Source organism: Dendropsophus ebraccatus, chromosome 11 (assembly GCF_027789765.1).
Source record: "Dendropsophus ebraccatus isolate aDenEbr1 chromosome 11, aDenEbr1.pat, whole genome shotgun sequence".
In the NCBI taxonomy this organism is placed as follows: Eukaryota; Metazoa; Chordata; class Amphibia; order Anura; family Hylidae; genus Dendropsophus; species Dendropsophus ebraccatus.
The window spans coordinates 84,206,531-84,229,681 of record NC_091464.1 but is presented as its reverse complement, the minus strand read 5'-3'; the positions used below and the strand labels follow the sequence as shown (position 1 = coordinate 84,229,681).

Below are 23,151 nucleotides of genomic sequence, written 5' to 3'. Positions count from 1 at the left end.
GCAATTGTGTGCATCCATTTGGATGCGTATTATTATTAACTTCCATTATATAAAAAAGAAAGAGAAACGGATCAGGTTTTTTAGCGTACACAAAAACATGGTTGACCGTTTATAAGTAACCATTTAAAAAAAGATCTGCTAAATGGACTGCAAGAACCCAGTGTGAACCTGGCCTTACTGGGACTCAAAGGGATGGCTCTCCTAAAAGATGGCTGTCAAGCGACCAACAAAAGTCGGTGTGTGAACATAGCCCAAAGGGAATATCCAGGAATAGATCAGCATATCTGGTTTCTTCCAGAAACAGCACCACTCTTGTCCTCAGTTTGTAGCATTGTAGCTTAGTTCCCTTCAAGTGAATAGACCAGACTTGTAACACCCCACACAACCGGGGCGCAGGTGTGGTTCTGCTTCTTTATTTTTAATTCTGGATGACCTCCTTAAGGGTGTCTTCACACCTACCGGATCCACAGCGGATTTGACTAAAGGAATGAACACAGCATTAAATCCGTACTGTAAAATCCGCTGCGGATCCGCCGTGGATACGGTGTGTGTGAAAGCACCCTAAAAGGGTTATTTAGCTTTGGAAAAACATGGCCACTTTCTCCCAGAGACAGCACTGCTCTTGGGTCAGGTGTGGTTTGCAATTAATCTCCATTCACTTCAGCGGAACTGAGTTTCAAAATCTGCACCCAAACTGGAGACAAGAGCGGTGCTGTCTCTGGAAGAAAGTTGCCATGTTTGCCCGCTGCGAGTATGTAAATGCCACCCCCCTTCTCTTGTGACTCCCGGCATCCTGGAGTCCCTCTAAGCCAATCAGTGGCTGCGACAGGACAGTGTACTAATTGGCTAAGCGGGATGTCAGGATGCCGGGAGCCACTAGAGAGGTACTGGTCCACAATACGGAATCTGGGATGATCATCTGTCGCGGATTCCGTAGCTCGCTCCCGCTCGTAGCTTTGCGCATCTCCGCTGGTCCCATAGGCTTCATTCTATGGTCTGGAAGATTCCGCTGTCTGCCCGAAGAATGAAACCTGTCAATCTTCAGACGGACAGCGGGATCTGCCAAACCATAGAATGAAGCCTATGGCTGGGTTCACACACAGTATTTTTGCTTAGTATTTTAATCCTCATATTGCAAACAAAACCAGGAGTGGATTGAAAATACAGACAGGCTATCTTCACACACTGTTGAAATTTAGTGGATGGCCGTCATTTTATGACAAAAAATGGCCGTTATTTCATAACAAGGGCCGTTGTTTTAAAATAAAGCCAATTATTTGCCATTAAATGACGGCCATCCACTAAATTTCAACAGTGTGTGAACAGATCCTTTCTGTGTTTTCAATCCACTCCTTGTTTTGGTTCCAATATGAGGTCCAAAATACTGAGCAAAAATACTGTGTATGAACATAGCGGGAGCTGTGCGTGGCTACAAGCAGGGGCGAGCAGTGGTATCCACGGCGGGTGATCCGCTGGGATTCCATAGTGTGGACATACCCTTAAGGAGGACGGCGTTTACATACTTGCAGCAAAATGAAAATTTCGCAGCGAGTATGTAATCTTATTGAAAGTACAGGAATCACCGCAAATGTCGCTGTGAACTCGCAACATGACATCCCCTGCGATTCCATTATGTGTGAAACCGTCCTTATACAGGGAATACAGAGTCCCTAGCAGTTTGTGCACTGAATTTTATCAGACAGAACTCTGTATTAGGATCTGTTACAGCCCATCACAACTTTCAACATGTTGGCACCTGATAGACTTACAAAGAATTTCGGCACTTGGACGAGCCACTTAAAAATCCTGCATGTGCCCCTGTCAGTGTGGCGTGAAGATTGATCCTACAACAAACTTTCTGAGCCATTGAGTAAAAAGTAAAAAAAAAATTGTCAGCATTCAGTTTGTTAAAATAATACAGTAACTTGTCCTGTGGGTGGTCGGAGCTGCTACATCAGAGGTAGGGAACCTTGGCTCTCCAGCTGTTGCAAAACTACAACTCCCATCATGCCTGGACAGCCAAAGCTAAAGCTACTACTGTGCAGGCATGATGGGAGGTTGCCTAACCCTGTTCTACATTTGTTGATTATGAGACTTGTTATATGGAGAATGTGCAGTATTGGAAATAGGAGACTGAAGAATTCAAAGACTGTAAATATAAGAAAGTATAGTAGGTCAGAAGATAAGGGTCCTGGGTTGTATCGTTTATGAAATCGGTGAAAATCATTTTAATGGAAGCATTGGTAATCCTGGTAATCTGGGGTGAGTTCCCAACACATTCATTGTATTATAATTATTCATTTCGTGACAACTAAGGGATCCAGTATCCAGTATATTGTAGTTTTATATACTTCTGTATGACCATTTAGCATATATATATATATATATATATATATATATATATATATATATATATATATAATTTGTATATATAAAGAAATGCCTGTCTTTGTAAATTCTTCCCATAAATGTAATATTGGTGATGGTTCACACCACAGTTGCCATACAGTATATATGTGTCTAGCAGAGAACTTGTACTGTTTTCCAGTAGCCTTCACAGTATGGAGATCAATGCTTTGTGTCATATATTACTATATGCTGTCCACATTGACGCTGTGCCTCACATCTATGTCTCTGTATTCTAAATAAACCAACAATAAACCTTTCCAAGGAAACCTGGTGTCGCTGTTTATTGACCGCTTCACTCCTGACTACAGAGGACAAAGGTTGCCGGATCTATAGAGATTCTGGTTTATAGCCAACCTATGTTATCTGGTGTATACATTACATACATACAATACATAACTTCACCTCTCCCACTTCCTTCTCTACATTTCATTATACAACCAGAATTGGTTCTTTTCATAGCTGTTTGGCCATAACTGGAAATATTTTCGTTTTTAATAATAACATTCTATAATAACCCTAAGGCTCCGGTCACACAGAGTAAAACTGGTCGAATTCTGCAGATCATTCTTCCACGTAGAGAGAGGAGGCGCACGAGGCTCCCATAGACTTCCAGTATGACCCGAAGGCTGGCAGGATTCTGCGTCCGAAAGTTTTACTCCGCGTGAGCCCATTTATATATTACAAAGTAATATAACTTTATTAAAGCTATGTATTAGCTGATTATCGCTCGGTGTAATATGGCCCTAAGTCTTCATATCGTTGCCACCCCAACTTTATTTTTTATATATTTTTAAATTTTATTCTATTGTAGACTTTTGTATCTATCATCCATGCACCCAGCATCTATCTCCTATCTATCTATTTATCTATCTATCTATCTATCTATCTATCTATCTATCTATCTATCTATCTATCTCCTATCTATCTATCTATCTATCTATCTATCTTGTCAGCAGCACGATAATGCAGGGGGTGCCAGCAGATCGCCGTGACCACAGGCTCTATGTAGATGCGAAGGTACTTCCATGGCACTCCAATTGTGTTAAAAAAGAAACTATTTTATTTGATGCATAGAAGCATAGAGGATTGTCAGCAGAAAAAGACCACTGGGTCCATCTAGTCTGCCCTTTTAGTATTTTCTTTCTTATTACCTTAGGATAGATATATGTTTATCCCAGGCGTGTTTAAATCTGTTATTGTAGATTTACCAACCCCCTCTGCTGGAAGTTTGTTCCAGGTATCTACTACTCTTTCAGTAAAATAATATTTTCTCACATTGCTTCTGATCTTTCCCCCAACTAACCTCTCACTGTGTCCTCTTGTTCTTGAGCTTAGTTTTACTAGTTTTAGTTTTTCCTAAAAACACTCCCCTCTTGAACCTTATTTATTCCTTTAACATACCTAAAGGTTTCAATCATGTCCCCCCTTTCCCTTCTTTCCTCCAGACTATACAGATTCAAATCTTTAAGTCTTTCCTGATATGGTTTATGCCTCACACCCTCCACCATTTTTGTAGCCGTCTTTGGACCCGTTCTATTTTATCAATGTCCTTTTTTAGGTGAGGTCTCCAGAACTGGACACAGTATTCCAGATGTGGCCTCACCAGAGTTCTATACAGCGGGATCACAATCTCCTTCTTCCTACTGGTTATACCTCTAGCTATACAGCCCAGCATACGATTTGCTTTCCCCACTGCCTGGTTGCACTGGTGACTCATTTTAAGGGCCCTATTCCACAGTAACGATAATCGTCCGGATCGGCCCCATTTAGCCCGATTCGGCCGATTATCGTTCGGTGAAATAGAGAGAACGATCAGCCTATGATCGTGTCATCGGCTGATCGTTCATTTAGGGCCAGACCTAAAATCATTGTTCCCCCACTGCGCATCACTACGGTTGAATAGCGGTGCGCGGCGGGCGACCGACGATTTGACAAGCAGCAGTATTCATTACCTGTCCAGGCTTCTTCTCCGCGTTGTCTTCATCCCCGGGTCCCGCGCGCTCTATCTTCAGAATGGCCGGTCAGCTGACGGAGCGTTCAGCCAATCACAGGCCGGGACCGCCGCAGCCTGTGATTGGCTGAGTGTGGCCTGTCAGCTGACTGGCCATTTTGAAGATAGAGCGCGGGACCCGGGGATGAAGTCAGCGCAGAGAAGAAGCCTGGACAGGTAATGTATGATGCTGCAAGGACATCAGTAACGATGTCCTTGCAGCCCTCGCTCAACGATCATCAGGCCGTGGAATAGGCCCAGTAAACGAGCGGCGATCTAGCAGATCGCCGCTTGTTTACATCGTTGATCGGGCCCTCCTCGGCCTGTGGAATAGGACCCTAAGGTTGTCAGAAATCACTACCCCTAAATCTTTCTCTTCTGAAGTCTTTTCCAACACAGTACTGCCGATGTGATACTCGGATAGAGGATTCCTCCTCCCCAAGTGCATTATTTTACATTTGGAAACGTTGAACTTCAATTTCCACTGTTTGGACCACTTATCTAGCAAAGCTAAATCGTTTTCCAGATTACTGACACCTCCAGGAATATCAACCCTATTGGACACTTTTGTGTCGTCAGCAAACAGACAAACTTTACCTACCAACCCTTCTCCTATGTCACTTACAAACATATTAAAAAGAATAGGACCCAGAACAGACCCTTGTGGCACACCACTTGTAACCAATCTCTGCTCGGAATATTCATCATTAACAACAACCCTCTGATATCTATCCTTCAGCCAACCACAAATCCACTGAAATATCCAGGGGTTAAGTCCAATTTTCTCCAACTTCTCTATCAGCTCTTTATGGGGAACTGTATCAAAAGCTTTGCTGAAGTCCAGATAGGCGATATCCACGGCACCACCTTCATCCAGCACTTTTGTGGCATAATCAAAGAAATCAATGAGATTAGTCTGACATGATCGGCCCTCAGTAAAGCCATGCTGGTTTGGATCCATCAAATTGTTGATTCTTAGGTGATCCATTATCTTCTTTTTTAGAAGAGTTTCCATCATTTTCACTACTACAGATGTCAGGCTCACTGGCCTGTAGTTACTGGGCTCTTCTCTACTCCCCTTCTTGTGGATTGGTATAACATTGGCCGTTCTCCAATCATCGGGGACATCTCCTGTTAGCAGGGATTGGTTATTCAGATCTGTCAGGCGGGCAGCAATCACAGATCCGAGTTCTTTAAGAACCCTGGGATGGACGCCATCTGGACCCATTGCCTTATTTAACTTTAAATGGGAAAGTTCCTCTGCAACTTCAGCCTCTGAAAATACTGGAGCCGAACCCATATAGCTGGAGGCAATGCTGTGTCCAGCCATCCTGTGATTGTGAAGGCCTCCTTCTGAAAACACTGAGCAGAAGTAACTATTCAAATAGTCAGCGACCGCCTTATCTCCATCAATAGACGTATTCTCCCCATTCCTTATTTTAGTAATGCTGCAGCCATTCTTCTTCTTCCTGTCACTTATATATCTGAAGAAGGTTTTATTCCCCGCAGTAACAGATTTTGCCATTTCTTCTTCTTTTGAGGCTTTAGCAGCATTTATAATCTGCTTTGCCTCCTTCTGTATACTTTTATACATCTCTCTGTCAGCTTCATTCCCAGTCTCCTTATACTTCCTATACGCTGCCCTTTTTCCCTTTACAATGGCCTTAACCTCTCTAGTAAACCACAATGGATTCTTCTTCCTTTTACTTTTGCTAACTTCTCGTACATATAGTCTAGTTGCCTTTAATATGGCAACAAAGTGGTGCAGCACAGCAAATTGTGTTTGCTGTGCTGCACCACTTTGGTGCATGAAATAAATTAGTTTATTTTTTTAACACAATTGGAGTGCCGTGGAAGTACCTTTGTATCTATTAATCTATCTATTAATCTATCTATCTATCTATCTATCTATCTATCTATCTATCTATCTATCTATCTATCTATCTATCTATCTATCTATCGTGTGACAGCTCCTTTGGCTGCAGAGCTTGGTTCTCCACATCTCCCAGGCTTTATACCACACTGACCTGTAGATCTCAGGCTGAGAAGTACTTTCTCATGTACAGAGCTTGAAGAGAGTAAATCTGCCAGTCAGCTGTTAGATGTTACCTGCTATATTGTGCAGTCCTGTCTGTCCTCCTGACTAACAAGCACTCTAATTCTAATGACTCTGCACTCCTCTCTCATCCTGTTGTCTTCATGGCTCCCTGGAGAATCCTGATCACACGGATCTGCACCTGATACACCTCCAGCCTCAGGTTTCTGGACTTCTACCTAACTTTCAGATGATAATATTACGTCTTATCCTTCAGTGTATATGTCCAGATTGTGAGCTCCCTATGGGCAGGATTATCTTTACCCTATGTTATTATCCACTATGTTTGTTTCTATGTTTGTATGTATTATTGTTATACTATCAGTTGCGTGTTACTGTGTATTGTTTTTTTGCTTTGTCACCTCACAGTGTATACACAATTGTACACGTCCGCTGTTACTAAATGGGGCATATGCTGGATTCTGGCAAAGAGTGTGAAACCCATCAATTTGAATGGATACTGTGGTTAAAGGGGTTATCCAGGGTTAGAAAAACATGGCCACTTTCTTCCGGAGACAGCAGCGCTCTTGTTTCCAGTTTGGGTGCAGGTTTTGTAAGGGTCCATTTACACAGAAAGATTATCTGCCAAAGATTTGAAGCCAAAGCCGGGAATAGATTTGAAAAGAGGAGAAATCTCAGGCTTTCCTTTATGACCTGATCTCTGTTTATAGGCTGTTCCTGGCTTTGGCTTCAAATCTTTGGCAGATAATCTGTCAGATAATCTTTCCCTGTAAATGGACCCTATTGGTGCGTTTACACAGACAGATTTATCTGTCAGATTTTGGATGCCAAACCCAGGAATGGATTTGAAAAGAGAAGAAATCTCAGTCTTTCCTTTATAACCTGTTCCTTGTTTAAAGTTCCTGGCTTTGACTTCACAAATCTGTCAGATAAATCTCTCTGCGTAAACGCACCATAACTCAGTTCCATTGAAGTGAATGGAGCTTAAAGAGGTACTCCGGGCTGGGGTTATTTTTTTATTGTATGGCCGGGGAAGGGGTGTATATACAGGCTGCTGGTTACTTACATCCTTGGTTCCAGCGCTGGGTCCCGGATCGCGGTGCCCCATTCTCTTGTGCTGCTGCCGCTTCCTGGTATGGGCTGCGGCTTAAGACGTGACATCTCAGCTATTCAGCGGTCGTAGCGGGGTCCCGCCTCGGCCACAGAATGGCTGAGCTGCCTTGAGACGTCCCGTCTCCAGCCGCAGCTCAGAACAGCCCAATCCGGGAACCGGCGCTGGAACCGGGGAGGTAAGTGACCGGCGGCCTCTATATGCACCCCTTCCCCGGCTATACAATAAAAATAAACCCAGCCCAGAGTACCCCTTTAAGTGCAAACCCCACCTGACTTGGAGACAATAGCGGTGCTGTCTCTGGAAGAAAGTGGACATGTTTTTGAAGCACTGGATAACTCCTTTCATTTCTCCTGTGGGGGTAATGCAGGAAAATTGTATAAAACACTCTCTTTGATATCAGTTTGCCTTTTGCTGATCAATGCCACAAGCAGAAGAGCAGGTAGTGAATGCAGCAGCTTTTGCAGACTTGCTGTATGGTGAGAGAGTCTTGTGTAGAACAATGTTCAGCATCAGCTCTGGGCAGAGAACTAGAAGAATATTGTGGGAGGCCTGTGGTGACCAGCTAAGGAAAGCAATGCATTCTGGGAACTGTAGTACTGAGCAACCACCTTCTTGTTTTACCTTACATTGGAATGCCCCTTTAATGATAAATAATCATTCAGTGTCACAAAAGTATAACAATAGAAGCCTCACAGTGCATGTTATATCTTATAGACGTCTCGCAGTGCATGTTATAGCTTATAGACGTCTCACAGTGCATGTTATAGCTTATAGACGTCTCGCAGTGCATGTTATAGCTTATAGAAGTCTCACAGTGCATGTTATAGCTTATAGACGTCTCACAGTGCATGTTATAGCTTATAGACGTCTCACAGTGCATGTTATAGCTTATAGAGGTCTTGCAGTGCGTGTTATAGCTTATAGACGTCTCGCAGTGCGTGTTATAGCTTATAGACGTCTCACAGTGCATGTTATAGCTTAGACGTCTCGCAGTGCATGTTATAGCTTATAGACGTCTCGCAGTGCGTGTTATAGCTTATAGAGGTCTTGCAGTGCGTGTTATAGCTTATAGACGTCTCGCAGTGCGTGTTATAGCTTATAGACGTCTCGCAGTGCGTGTTATAGCTTAGACGTCTCGCAGTGCATGTTATAGCTTATAGACGTCTCACAGTGCATGTTATAGCTTATAGACGTCTCGCAGTGCGTGTTATAGCTTATAGACGTCTGGCAGTGCGTGTTATAGCTTATAGACGTCTCGCAGTGCGTGTTATAGCTTATAGACGTCTCGCAGTGCGTGTTATAGCTTATAGACGTCTCGCAGTGCGTGTTATAGCTTATAGACGTCTGGCAGTGCGTGTTATAGCTTATAGAGGTCTCACAGTGCATGTTATAGCTTATAGACGTCTCGCAGTGCATGTTATAGCTTATAGACGTCTCGCAGTGCATGTTATAGCTTATAGACGTCTCACAGTGCATGTTATAGCTTATAGAGGTCTCGCAGTGCGTGTTATAGCTTATAGACGTCTCGCAGTGCGTGTTATAGCTTATAAACGTCTCACAGTGCATGTTATAGCTTATAGAGGTCTCGCAGTGCATGTTATAGCTTATAGACGTCTCACAGTGCATGTTATAGCTTATAGACGTCTCGCAGTGCATGTTATAGCTTATAGAGGTCTCGCAGTGCGTGTTATAGCTTATAGACGTCTCGCAGTGCGTGTTATAGCTTATAGACGTCTCGCAGTGCGTGTTATAGCTTATAGACGTCTCGCAGTGCGTGTTATAGCTTATAGAGGTCTGGCAGTGCGTGTTATAGCTTATAGAGGTCTCACAGTGCATGTTATAGCTTATAGACGTCTCGCAGTGCATGTTATAGCTTATAGAGGTCTCACAGTGCATGTTATAGCTTATAAACGTCTCACAGTGCATGTTATAGCTTATAGAGGTCTCGCAGTGCATGTTATAGCTTATAGAGGTCTCACAGTGCATGTTATAGCTTATAAACGTCTCACAGTGCATGTTATAGCTTATAGAGGTCTCACAGTGCATGTTATAGCTTATAGAGGTCTCGCAGTGCATGTTATAGCTTATAGACGTCTCGCAGTGCGTGTTATAGCTTATAGACGTCTCGCAGTGCGTGTTATAGCTTAGACGTCTCGCAGTGCGTGTTATAGCTTATAGACGTCTCACAGTGCATGTTATAGCTTATAGAGGTCTCGCAGTGTGTGTTATAGCTTATAGAGGTCTCACAGTGCATGTTATAGCTTATAGACGTCTCACAGTGCATGTTATAGCTTATAGAGGTCTCGCAGTGTGTGTTATAGCTTATAGAGGTCTCACAGTGCATGTTATAGCTTATAGACGTCTCGCAGTGCGTGTTATAGCTTATAGACGTCTCACAGTGCATGTTATAGCTTATAGACGTCTCGCAGTGTGTGTTATAGCTTATAGACGTCTCGCAGTGCGTGTTATAGCTTATAGACGTCTCGCAGTGCGTGTTATAGCTTATAGACGTCTCACAGTGCATGTTATAGCTTATAGAGGTCTCGCAGTGTGTGTTATAGCTTATAGACGTCTCACAGTGCGTGTTATAGCTTATAGAGGTCTCGCAGTGCGTGTTATAGCTTATAGACGTCTCACAGTGCATGTTATAGCTTATAGAGGTCTCGCAGTGTGTGTTATAGCTTATAGACGTCTCGCAGTGCGTGTTATAGCTTATAGACGTCTCACAGTGCATGTTATAGCTTATAGAGGTCTCGCAGTGTGTGTTATAGCTTATAGACGTCTCGCAGTGCATGTTATAGCTTATAGACGTCTCACAGTGCATGTTATAGCTTATAGACGTCTCACAGATTCTAAGCATTTGGGCCTATCAGAGATGTTAACATTATATGATCACCTTAAAGTAGAATAAGCTATATAAATCCGGGAGAGCTTAGTGTTCTCACAACTCTTTATTTTGTGGGTTTTAAGAGGATCACTGATATATCTTAAGTCTTAAGTATAACTTTAATCCTACTATTGCTGTGGAGCGCTGGTCGCAAAAACCTTGTTATACGGTGATTATACGTTCTTATAACTTCCCTGGACTACTATCTAGTAATGGGTCCATCATCCTCAGTGTAAACAGGGCCCAAGCATCTTATTTTTCCTATTCCCAACATTTTTTGCTCATATCCATATTTCCCGATTGTAAGACAAGGCAGACACATTGGAGTTTTTTCTGAATAATGTAGTTTGGACCTAGTAATGCACCAGAATTCTTCCAAACATTGTCTAGCTTGAAACAGAACATAAATAAATGATATAATGCTATATCCGCTATTACTTTAAGTCTACTGCCAACCTTTCTGACTAGGGAAGCGTAAAGGGTTAAGGTCTATTGATTGTACACATAATGTCGCTGGGGTTCTCATTATTCGGTCAGCGGAGAGAGCTGTTTACTCATGTGAACAATTCATTTCCATGTGCTCACACAGCTAGGAGGAATTATACAGTGGTAGTACTGCTGTATTTATACTGTCAGAACCTGAGTACACTGTGTAATGTAAAGAGGACAGTCAGGCCCAGATCATGTCGTGGGAAAAGAGGCAATTGCTCTGGGAAGTCTCTTGTAGGGACTGAAACATTGATTGTTTGTATAGTGACCTTTTAAGGCCCTGGGGGTAATATTATTCAGGTTTTATTATATAGGCACTGTATGTCCCTACTATATATATATAGTCTAGGGTGATAATTATGTTTACAGTATGGAACTGTGATTGTTTCCAGGACTTAAAGTGCACATGTGGTTATAACTTGCAAAGTCTAAGTCAACAGTAGATGTTATATAAAGCATGTTTGCAATATACATTCATCATCATTATTATTATTATCATGCTGTAAAACAAAGCTATACTTACCAGAAATCCAGGTCTAATCTCCTGAAGGCTGCTATATAACAGCTATACTTACTGTATCCAGGTCCAGTCTCCTGAAGGCAGCTATATAACATCTATACTGTCTGTATCCAAGTCCAGTCTCCTGAAGGGAGCCATATAACAGCTATACTTACTGTATCCATGTACAGTTTCCTGAAGGCAGCTATATAACAGCTATACTTACCAGAAATCCAGGTCCAGTCTCCTAATGACAGCTATATAACAGCTGCACTTACCAGAAATCCAGGTCCAGTCTTCTGAAGGAAGCTATATAACAGCTACTCTTACTGTATTAAGGTCCAAGGCTGCTATATAACAGCTATACTTACCAGTAATCCAGGTCCAGTCTCCTGAAGGCAGCTATATTACCGCTATATTTACTGTATCCAGGTCCAGTCTCCTAAAGGCTGCTATATATCAGCTATACTTACCTGTATCCAGGTCCAGTCTCATGAAGGCTGCTATATATATCAGCTATACTTACCTGTATCCAGGTCCAGTCTCATGAAGGCTGCTATATAACAGCTATGCTTACCAGAAATCCAGGTCCAGTCTCCTAAAGTTTTTAAGTCTTTTGCTAGTTGAAAAAAAGAGACTAAACACATGAAGTCCCAGCCAGTACAGAGAGTCACGGCTCAATGTGTCCGTCAATCATATGACTGTCTTCTCCATGAGTGTATGCCATGGTATATTCAAGACAGTCTTTTTTTATATTAGTAGGGTCCCTTTACAGTAGGCTGAAGAGTGCAGCATTGCAACCAGCTGTATTCTACTGGATAATCCAATCAATAGAATGAAGGGGCAGACGTGTGCAGCAGCGGGCACTCTGCCACTTCATCTCCGTCTCACTGCTAAAGTAGCAGTCAACAGAAATATAATGGGCTCCTATGGTGGTTATGGTAATCTTTGTACCGGACGTTGCATAGGGCTCCATTATAATTCCATCCATCGCCTAACCGGCTGATAGCTCCCCTTTAGATTAACAATATATTAGCTGAAAAAATGTGATTCCTCATGTCATTATATGCTAGGGTAGCCCCAGGATTTTTGTGCTGTATTTCAGGTGACTCCTTGCAAACCACCACAGGCAATGACCAATACAGTGACTACCATGTTTGGAATCCTTGACGCCGTGTGAATCCTCCATTATGTCCTGCTGTTTTCTATGTATACCTGCAGCTAACAGTTTTATGTTTGCATGCTTTTGTTTGCCATCGTCTAACAGTCACATTCACCGTTATGCACCGGTTGCTCACATATAGCAAGGTTCACAGTAATGCTTGGTTTACAAGCTAAATCAGCCTCACAGTTTTAAGCTTTTTTTGTTCTTTTTATGCAATTATATTGTATGTTAATTTTTTGTAGTGCTTTGGTGGATTTTTGAGGGTTTTGTCAATAGTTTATACAAATCAGGGCTTTTGAGGCTATGTTCCCACAATTTAAAAATGTACATTGCGGGAACATAGCCTTAAACTGACTTTTTATAAAATGTCCGGAAAAAATTCACTTTACTTTATACATCTTTGCAGCCGGTATAATTAGAACTATTTGAAAAGCCGCTTCATCTTGATGAATGGGAAAATGATGACTGTCTTTCTGAACGACCATCATTTTATAGCCAAAAGACTGATGCAAATAATGTTCACGAATATTATTTGCAGCCGTCATTGTCACTTTTAGTTGGCTTTTATGCAAATAATTTGGCACATTTGGTCCTAATAAAGCTTATGTCTCCTTTTAAGCCACACCCACATTCTGTTAAGTCACAACTTAACAGAAACGGTCTTAAAAGAGAAGTCTGGTGAAAATTTTTATTCAAGTATTACATTGGCTCCCTAAAGTTATAAAAATCACCAATATACAGTTATTACGGGAATCGCTTATAAAGTGTTTTTTTCCCTGCACTTACTACTGCATCAAGGCTTCACCTCCTGGATAACATGGTGATGTCACTTCCTGGATAACATGGTAATGTCACTTCCTGGATAACATGTTGATGTCACTTCCTGGATAACATGGTGATGTCACTTCCTGGATAACATGGTCATTTCACGTCCCGACTTCCAGAGCTGTGCGGGCTGTGGCTGCTGGAGAGGATGATGGCAGGAGGATGCTCAGTGTCCCTCCAGTGCCCTGTGTCCCTCAGTGTCCCCCTGCTATCATCTTCTCCAGCAGCCACAGCCCACACAGCTCTGGGAGTCGGGTCGTGACATCATCATGTTATCCAGGAAGTGACATCACCATGTTATCCAGGAAGTGACATCAACATGTTATCCAGGAAGTGAAGCCTTGATGCAGTAGTAAGTGCAGGGAAAAAAGCACTTTATAAGCATTTCCCGTAATAAATGTATATTGGGGATTTATATAACTTTTGGGGGGACAATACAATACTTTAAAAATAATTTTGGTCGGACTTCTCCTTTAATCGCGGTGGCTCAGATTTACTAAAACTGCCTAATTCTTAGACAGTGCAAACTTAGATGGACAGACTTCAAATAATCAGTGCGGATCGGTAAATCTGGTGCATCTAAAGACCGAATACCGTTTTACTCACTGGGGGAGATTTACCAAACTGGTGTAAAGTAGAACTGGCTCAGCTGCCCCTAGCAACCAATCAGATTCCACCTTTCATTTTCCAAAGAGTCTGTAAGAAATGAAAGGTGGAATCTGACTGGTTGCTAGGGGCAACTAAGACAATTCTACTTTACACCAGTTTGACAAATCTCTGTAAAAATCTATGTAAAAAACACGGATCCCATAGACTTCTATTGGTAATCCGTATCGCAATCATAATCCGCACAAGGACATGTCCCATTTTCTTTTGCAGTACGGATTACGAATCCGCAATAGAACGGACTGTGTGAATAGCCCAATAGAAACAATGGACAATATGCTGATCCTTAGTTGCGGATCTTCAACTTTGCGGGACGTGTGAATTAGGCCTTACTCAATGCAAAGAAGGCCAATATAAGGATAGCTAAGCATAACCACATAAAATAGTAAAAAAATAAAAAATAAATTAAAACTCCATTGAAACCTGAGGCGTATAAATGGGTCTGAGCGTCCACTAAGCACAACACCTTAATGAAAGGGTTAATGCTTTCACACTGGGCAGCACTAATTTCAGACTTGGCGGCCATCCAGCAGTAGACCATTGTAACCTCAGGCTGTCCTGTGTCATCCCTGTTTTGTTTGTCCATGACCTTGTGGAGCAGAAGCAGATTGTGTATGGTAATTATAACCGTAATGATTTGTTTTCCTCTGAAGGATGAAGATGAGGACCCATGTGTTATCTGCCATGACGACCTTCACACTGACAGCATCTGGGAGCTGCACTGCTCCCATAGATTCCATAAGGAGGTACTGAGATGGTCAACGTATAATTATCAATTCCCTAATCATTGTACTCTACGGAATCATTCTTCCATATAGATCTAGGATCGGCACACATTGGTAACACTAGTGATATATTTATATCTGCCTACTATACCAATGTTGCAGGGGTAAGGAAATGAGATGTGCTGTAAGGCCCTATTCACATAACGTAAGTTTTGTATTAATCAAAGCTGTTGTTGCCGACATGCAATAATGGCCGTGATTAATACAAAACTTGCATGCACGGCCTTCAGAGGGAATCCTGGCCGGAGTGTATACACAAAGAGGGAGATATATCAAACATGGTGTAAAGTACTGGAAATAGAAGAAAACAGCGCCCGGCGCCCATAGTGTATTACTGTAGCATATTGTGTCCAATTAATTCAGATATGGTGTTGCTCACCTTTGGCGGTCACGCTACGAGCCCGACACCACCTGAAGCTTTAGCTGAACCAACTTAATGCCCGCTGCCCATCCGAGGGTCCGTAAATTCGGTGAGAAGGTCCAAGAAAGTTTCACTCATCTGAGGTACGATGCGTGGAGTCCCTGGAAGCCTGGCACAGAGCGAATCAGCCACGGATAGTAGTCCGATAGATGATGGGAGTCGTGGTATTAGATTATTAGACACCTTTAATAATATGACGTAAAAACCATACGTTTCGAGGGTGGCCCTCTTCATCAGATTATTACAAACATAGATCCTTCTCAGGGCTTTATAATCAGGACCAGGCCCGCTTCTGCCATGAGGCGGAATGAGCCTTCCCCCTCAGGCGGCAGATTTTGCGGTCCGGCAAAGGGGCGGCATTATGTCCCCCCTGCTGTCATTTTTGTTAAGTATCACTTAACAAAAATGACAGCGGCCGCTCACCTGTCCCGTCGCCCGCGCTCCACATCCCGTCAGGTCCCGCGATGTCACCCTGCAGCTGTCACGGACCTCCAGGCTGTGGTGAGTGCCCGGGGTGGGCGACGCGCTGGGGTGATCGGGTCGCACGGGGCCGCCCTGCGCGACCCGATCACCCCACTCACTCACCACAGCCTGGAGGTCCGTGACAGCTGCAGGGTGACGTCGCGGGACCTGACGGGATGTGGAGAGCGCGGGCGGGCTGCGGCGTGGGACAGGTGAGCGGCTGGCTGCGGGGGGGGGGGTTGCGGGGGGGATGCCGGCCATCACTCGGGGCGGCCGCCTGAGGTTTGCCTCAGGCGGCAGAAACCCCAGAATCGGCCCTGATCAGGACCCACAGGTGCTTCAAAGTTCCCTGGGGCAAGCAGTCATTGAATACATTGTTAACACTGCCTATTACCTCTAAATCTCCTCAAACTAACATAAAACACATGCATAGAAAAGCTAAAATAGAATTATATCAAAATTACAACAATATAATAAAAATATAATAAACTCTTTAAAAGCATCTTTTTTATTTGTTTATAAGAAGTGGGATTTAATTCTCCCCTGTTTGAGCAGCATCTACCTGTGGTGCAGCGGTAAGTGTTGGGTTTGCTGTGCTCTCAGACCTGGGTTCAAGTCGTAGCAGAGAGGGATAGATTTTTAGATAATGCTTAAAATGAAGTTAATAAGATAAATTAAAATGACAATCCAGTGTGACCTTACAGTATCTACCTAAAACATATATGTCTATATATATGTATATATTTTTTTATTTTTTTATTTTACATAATGACTTTGCTAAATGTTCACTATAGAGATAAGATATTATAAGATGTGGGAAAGAAAAATGAGATGTGGGAAAGAAAAGTAACAAGAAAGCAAGTGGACCCTAGGAGGTGAGAATATAAAGGATTACTAGATGTTTGTTCTCAAGGATAGTAGAACTTTTCATACATTTGGACTTACACAAATTTACAAGAAATTTGACTTTACAGAGGCACTTTGCTCTCCCTTCCAATCAGTATAAAACTAAAGTGAACATTCAAGAACAGGACAATGTACCAATCGGCAAACATCCTACTTTAAAAACAAAATCCAAATTCTATCCTGTGGACAGCCAAGGACCATCCATAAAAACATTCTATGATGCTGTCTCCGAGGATCTGCATCGTATGATGCCGGAGAAATGCACCCAAAAAGAAGGTAGACTAAGTAGAGAAGAACACCGCGCCCTTAAAAATCTACGCTCTAATGATGATCTTATTATAAGACCTGCAGATAAAGGGGGGGGGGGGGGGTTGTATTGCAAAATTATAAAGATCACAATATGGAAGCACTCAGGAATTTACAAGATGAGAAATATTACAAAGTCATATCATCTGACCCATTTTCTGATCTCCAGTTCAAAGTAAAAAAGCTCCTGGAGGACGCATGTGCCCAAAGAATAATCACCAAAGAGGAGAAAAAATTCTTATTAGTAAGAAATCCATCCAAACCTTTTTACTATCATCTACCGAAAATTCACAAGAATGAGGAGAAACCACCGGGGAGGCCAATCATTTCGGGCATAAATGGCGCCTTATGTAATATATCACACTATCTTGATTTATTTTTACAAGAATATGTGTCAAACTTGGATTCATACCTCAAAAATTCAGATTCTCTAATCAACCTGCTAAAAGCAGAAACTTGGTCCTCTGACACCACAATGCTAACCATGGATGTGTCCGCATTGTATACAAATATTAAACACAACATAGGACTAGAATGTACAGAAACTTTTTTACAACGAGACACTAAGATACCTGAAGAACAAAGGAATTTCCTGATGTGTTGCTTACAATACATTTTGGAAAACAATTTTTTCGAGTACAATGGGACAACGTACCATCAAATATGTGGGACAGCAATGGGGACCAGAGTGGCGCCCGCATATGCGAACCTTTTTATGGGAATCTTTGAAGAAAAATTCATTAGAACTCATGCGCTATATCAGAAAAACGTTAAATTATATAAACGTTATATTGACGATTTGTTCCTTCTGTGGAGGGGCAACAAGGAAGAAATTGAGGAATTTGTAGAAGACATAAATAAGAATGAATAGGGAATAAAATTGGTACCACACCACTCACAAGTACAAATTGAATTCTTGGATCTATTAATTTATCATGACCAACAACAATTTCTTACAGCGACATATTTCAAGCCGGTTGATTCGAAAAGCTATCTCCCTTTTAACAGTAGTCACTCCAAGAAGTGGAAAGTTAACATTCCGTTTGGGCAATTCCGGAGAATAAGAAAGAACTGCACCCTTGACAATAAGTATCAGGAACAAGCGGCTATAATTTCAAAGAGATTCCAATCTAAAGGCTTTCCTAACAAACTGATTGAAGATGCTCAAGAAAGAGCCGCAGCTCTCACCCAGGAAGACTGCCTAGAAGAAAAAAGAATGGTGCGGGATGGCGAAATAAGGCCATCTACGAGCTTTATCACGACCTATAGTACGGACCATAATAAATTAAGCAAAGTTCTAAAAAAACATTGGCACATTTTGAAATTAGACCCTTAAGGATAGCATACCTGAACAGCCCAGGATCATCTATCGGAGAGCACCGAATCTCAAAGGGTTATTGGCCCCCAGTCGTTTGAGGAAACATACTAAAGGAGCATCGGAATCAATCCCCCTACCTAAAGGGATTTACAAATGTGGCAAAAAGAGATGTCTATGCTGCCAATCGTTAAAAGTTGGAATCACCGAATTCAACAGCAGAGATGGAAAAAAGTTTCCCATTAAAAATCATTTTACATGTACCTCCAGTCACGTAATTTAAGTGATCGAATGCCCTTGCACATATCAATATGTAGGGCGTACGACACAACCGTTACATTTAAGACTAAATGGTCATAGATTAAATGTAAAGAGGGTTTTTTTAAAACACGGGGTATTCAAGCATTTCCTTGAGGAACATGAGTGTGATTTTAGTCAATTGAAGATCTACCCGATTGACCATGTACCAGAATATATGAACAACAGATTTAGTAATCTGGTAAGGAAAGAAATGTATTGGATTTACCGCTTAAACACGCTGCAACGAATGGCCTTAACGAAGTTACTGAAATGATAGATTAGTAGAAAACACAATATTGTATTCCATACTAGACCATCTCTATGTGATAAGAATATTGGAAGATACCTTTATTTCAGCAAAAACCATGCATTTCACCATGCATTTGTGAATTCACACAGGAGAGAAGCCACACCTACATGCAGAATGTATGAAAAGTTCTACTATCCTTGAGAACAAACATCTAGTAATCCTTTATATTCTCACCTCCTAGGGTCCACTTGCTTTCTTGCTACTTTTCTTTCCCACATCTCATTTTTCTTTCCCACATCTTATAATATCTTATCTCTATAGTGTACATTTAGCAAAGTCATTATGTAAAAAAAAAAAAATTATATATATATAGACATATATGTTTTAGGTAGATACTATAAGGTCACACTGGATTGTCATTTTAATTTATCTTATTATCTTCATTTTAAGCATTATCTAAAAATCTATCCCTCTCTGCTACGACTTGAACCCAGGTCTGAGAGCACAGCAAACCCAACACTTACCGCTGCACCACAGGTAGATGCTGCTCAAACAGGGGAGAATTAAATCCCACTTCTTATAAACAAATAAAAAATAAAAAAAGATGCTTTTAAAGAGTTTATTGTATTTTTATTATATTGTTGTAATTTTGATATAATTCTATTTTAGCTTTTCTATGCATGTGTTTTATGTTAGTTTGAGGAGGTTTAGAGGTAATAGGCAGTGTTAACAATGTATCCAATGACTGCTTGACCCAGGGAACTTTGAAGCACCTGTGGGTCCTGATTATAAAGCCCTGAGAAGGATCTATGTTTGTAATAATCTGATGAAGAGGGCCACCCTCGAAACGTATGGTTTTTACGTCATATTATTAAAAGTGTCTAACAATCTAACACCACGACTCCCATCATCTATCGGACTACTATCCGTGGCTGATTCGCTCTGCGCCAGGCTTCCAGGGACTCCACGCATCGTACCTCAGATGAGTAAAACTTTTTTTGGACATGGTGTAAAGTGAAAGTGGCTCAGTTGCCCCTAGCAACCAATCAGCCACCATCTTTAATTTTCCAAAGAGTCTGTGAGGAATGAAAGGTGGAATCTGATTGGTTGCTAGGGGCAACTGAGCCAGTTTCACTTTACACCATGTTTGATAAAGCTCCCCCATTGTATACACTTTGGCCCGGATCCCTAGTGGCTACACGGAATACTGACATGTCAGTTTTGTACGGTCGCTATTCATTGAATAGTGGCCGCACAAGTCTGACAGGTCACACAATGGAGAGCGTGTCTCTGGCCGCACTCTCCATTGTCGGCTATGGTGAATTAGGATGAGGGTGCGTACGGATACGCCCGCATCCCAATTCAGCACAAATGTAGATCATCGCTGATCTTCACTGACACTGGCCGTTCTGTGACATGGCGGGGTCACAGAACAGCTGGTGTAATACACCGTGTGAACATGGCCTAGGTCTAGAACCCCAACAAAGTCTGCTCACAGGTACTGACTGCAGCAGAATTAATTGCTTATCAAAGATTATGCTAACACAGGGATGGGGAACCGTCACCTCTCCAGATCCATCAGCCATCGGCTGTCCAGGCATGATGGGAATTGTAGTTTTGCAACATCTGGAGGGCCGAAGGTTCCCCATATCTGTGCTAAGACTTTCTATTGTTTTCCAAATACAATGCAGCATCACAGGTACATATTGATACATACATACAAAATAAGGAGTCAATATGGAGTTGATCCCTTTTTGCATCCGTAACAGCCTTCATGGGATCCTGTATCCACTGGGTTAGAAGTTGGTGATGGGCGAGAAGCTCTGGCTCTCAATTGACATTCCAGTTCATGCCTTATATCAGGTTAGGGAACCTTGGTTATTTTAAAACAATGGCCATTGTTTTGAAGTAACATCCATCCACTCAATTTTAGCAGTGCGTGAACAAAGCCTTTCTGTGTTTTTAATCCACTCCTGGTTTTGGTTGCAAAATACTGACCGAAATACTGAGCAAAAATACTGTGTGAAAACATCCTGATTCTGTTGTTCCATTGCAGGATGGGATTCCCCCATAACTTGTACTGGTCATTAGACTGCCATAGATGTTGATATGCTATTATTGGAGCCTGAGATAGTTCACTGGGCTCTCTCAAGACCCCAGTATTGTAAATGGCACAGGCTGGGTAAAGGCCCTATTACATGGAGCAATAGCCCGATTAGGCAGATCATAGCTTAGGCTGAGTTCACACTGCGTTTTTAGCATATGTTTAACGGATCCGTTTTTTTTTAACGGACAAAAAACTAGTGTCAGCAACGTTTTTGTGTCCGTCAAAACGTTTTTTTTTTATAATGGAAGTCAATGGAAAAACGGATCAAAACGGATGCACACAATTGCATCCATTTTTGCAATCTGTTTTTCATCCGTTTTTTTTTTCAAAAAACGGATGAAAAAAACAGATGAAAAAAACACAGTGTGAACCCAGCCTTACTGTAATAAAGAGAACGATCTTCTGCTGGTCCTGACCTAAAATCATCGGCTGCCGACCGCTCATCACTATGTGTAATAGTGATGTACGGCCAACGGCCAATGACTGTGTAAAAAAATAAACTATAAATACCTCTCTGTGCTCCCTGATGTAGCTTAGGCCCGCTCCCTGCCGTGTCTGAAGTGACAGCCGCTAAGCCATTCACCAGGACAGTGCTGCGGCCAGTGATTGGCTGAGCAGCCTGTCATCTCAGACACTGCCGGGAGTGGGCCAAAGCTAGCGTAACATCAGGGAGCACAGAGAGGTATTTTTAGTTTACTATTTTAGAAGGGCTGCACAGACATCGCTAACGAGATAGACAGATAGATAGATAAATAGATAGATCGATCGATAGATAGATACAGCCCTTGCTGCACAATTATTGGGCCGTATATGGGCTCGGATCTAACAGATTGGCGCTTGCTTACACTAAGTCATCTGGCTGTGTAATACGGCCCTGAGTGTCTCAGTTACATTGGGATTAACATCGTCCTGTTTCCTTCTGCAGTGTATAGAAAAATGGCTGTGCAAGAAGCAGACGTGCCCCACGTGTCGAGTGCAGGTCATCACATCCAAGTCTTTTTTCTTATCTTCTTCCCGGATGAAAGTTCCATGAAGAACAGTTGTAACTCTCTCCCCTACAGGTGGAAGGATCCTGACAATACCAGAAGTGGCAGAACCCCCGACAGATGTACAGCACACTGACTTTTTTTAAGATAGAAACCTATTTTTTTGCTTTAGTTTTTATTATACGGCTGCATTGTAAATAAAGGTACTTATTTGGTATACGCGGTATAGACTGTGTTGTTTATCTGTAATATATAATCAGTAAGAATAATCATTCAAAAGAGACTTTAAAAGTAAGGGCTTTCATGGTGTTTACTCCCAAAAGTGTCTAAAATGGAACATAGAGAAAATTTTTAAACAGTTCTAGTTGAAATGTTTTTATCGCTTTGTGTCTGCAGCTCTTGTCTCCATGGTAACAGACTACAAACAACCCTGTGTAGTCTGATGCTGCCACCTATTACTTTCAATCTGTCTTCTACTTCTTTCTAGCAAAATATGAATCATTTAACTATGGAAACACACAGCCCTGCGGTGAAGCTGTAGGCATAGAGAATATGAATCTAATAACTTATTTCATTTTTAATTTTGGATGCACATAGACATAGTGTAAATAACAACATGATGCGTATGTTCTTGCAAGCACAAAACAACAACAGAAACTATTTAAAGGGGTAGTTCAGCAAAAAAAAAAAAAAATCTTTCAAATCAACTGGTGCCACAGATTTGTAATTTACTTTTATTTAAAAAAAATCTCAAGTCTTCCAGTACTTATCAGCTTATACTGTAAGGAAGGGATATTCTTTCCAGTTTGGCAAATTTTGTCAATTTCAAAGTTTTTACAATAAAGGGAAAGTTAGGAACTTGTAGCCAATGGTGCAGAAAAGAGTTGTTCCAAGAGTCTCTGTGAAAACCATCTGAAACATAGTTGATTGAAAGACTTGCCATTTTTCCTTAATGAAAATCAGAGTAGACAAAGAAGAATGTGAAAGGCTTAAAGGAGTTTTCCCATCTGGACAAATTGTGATTAGTTGCTCATTCTCTCCACAGGGAACTATGTATTACACAGCCATGTTGAGTCCGCCAAGGCTGTTTGCAGTTACTCTATGCTCTGCTCTCTGCTGCCACCTCTGTCCATGTCAGGTACTATCCAGAGCAGTAGCAAATAAACAAGTAAGTAAACATGAGGTACTGAGTCTTTCTGACGCGTTAAAAGTT

General features: G+C 41.8%; 1 protein-coding gene across 1 annotated transcript in view; it reads left to right on the top strand.

Annotated features, from left to right (window-relative positions):
- The window catches only part of LNP1 (leukemia NUP98 fusion partner 1), a 51,224-nt gene extending 29,108 nt beyond the window's left edge, over positions 1–22,116 (top strand). The window contains exons 4-5 of the mRNA XM_069945758.1: positions 14,754–14,846; positions 21,878–22,116. Of these exons, the coding sequence (XP_069801859.1) occupies positions 14,754–14,846; positions 21,878–21,985 (201 nt within the window). The 3' untranslated portion in view covers positions 21,986–22,116. The remainder of the gene's footprint in view (positions 1–14,753; positions 14,847–21,877) is intronic.
- The last annotated feature ends 1,035 nt before the right edge of the window (positions 22,117–23,151 follow it).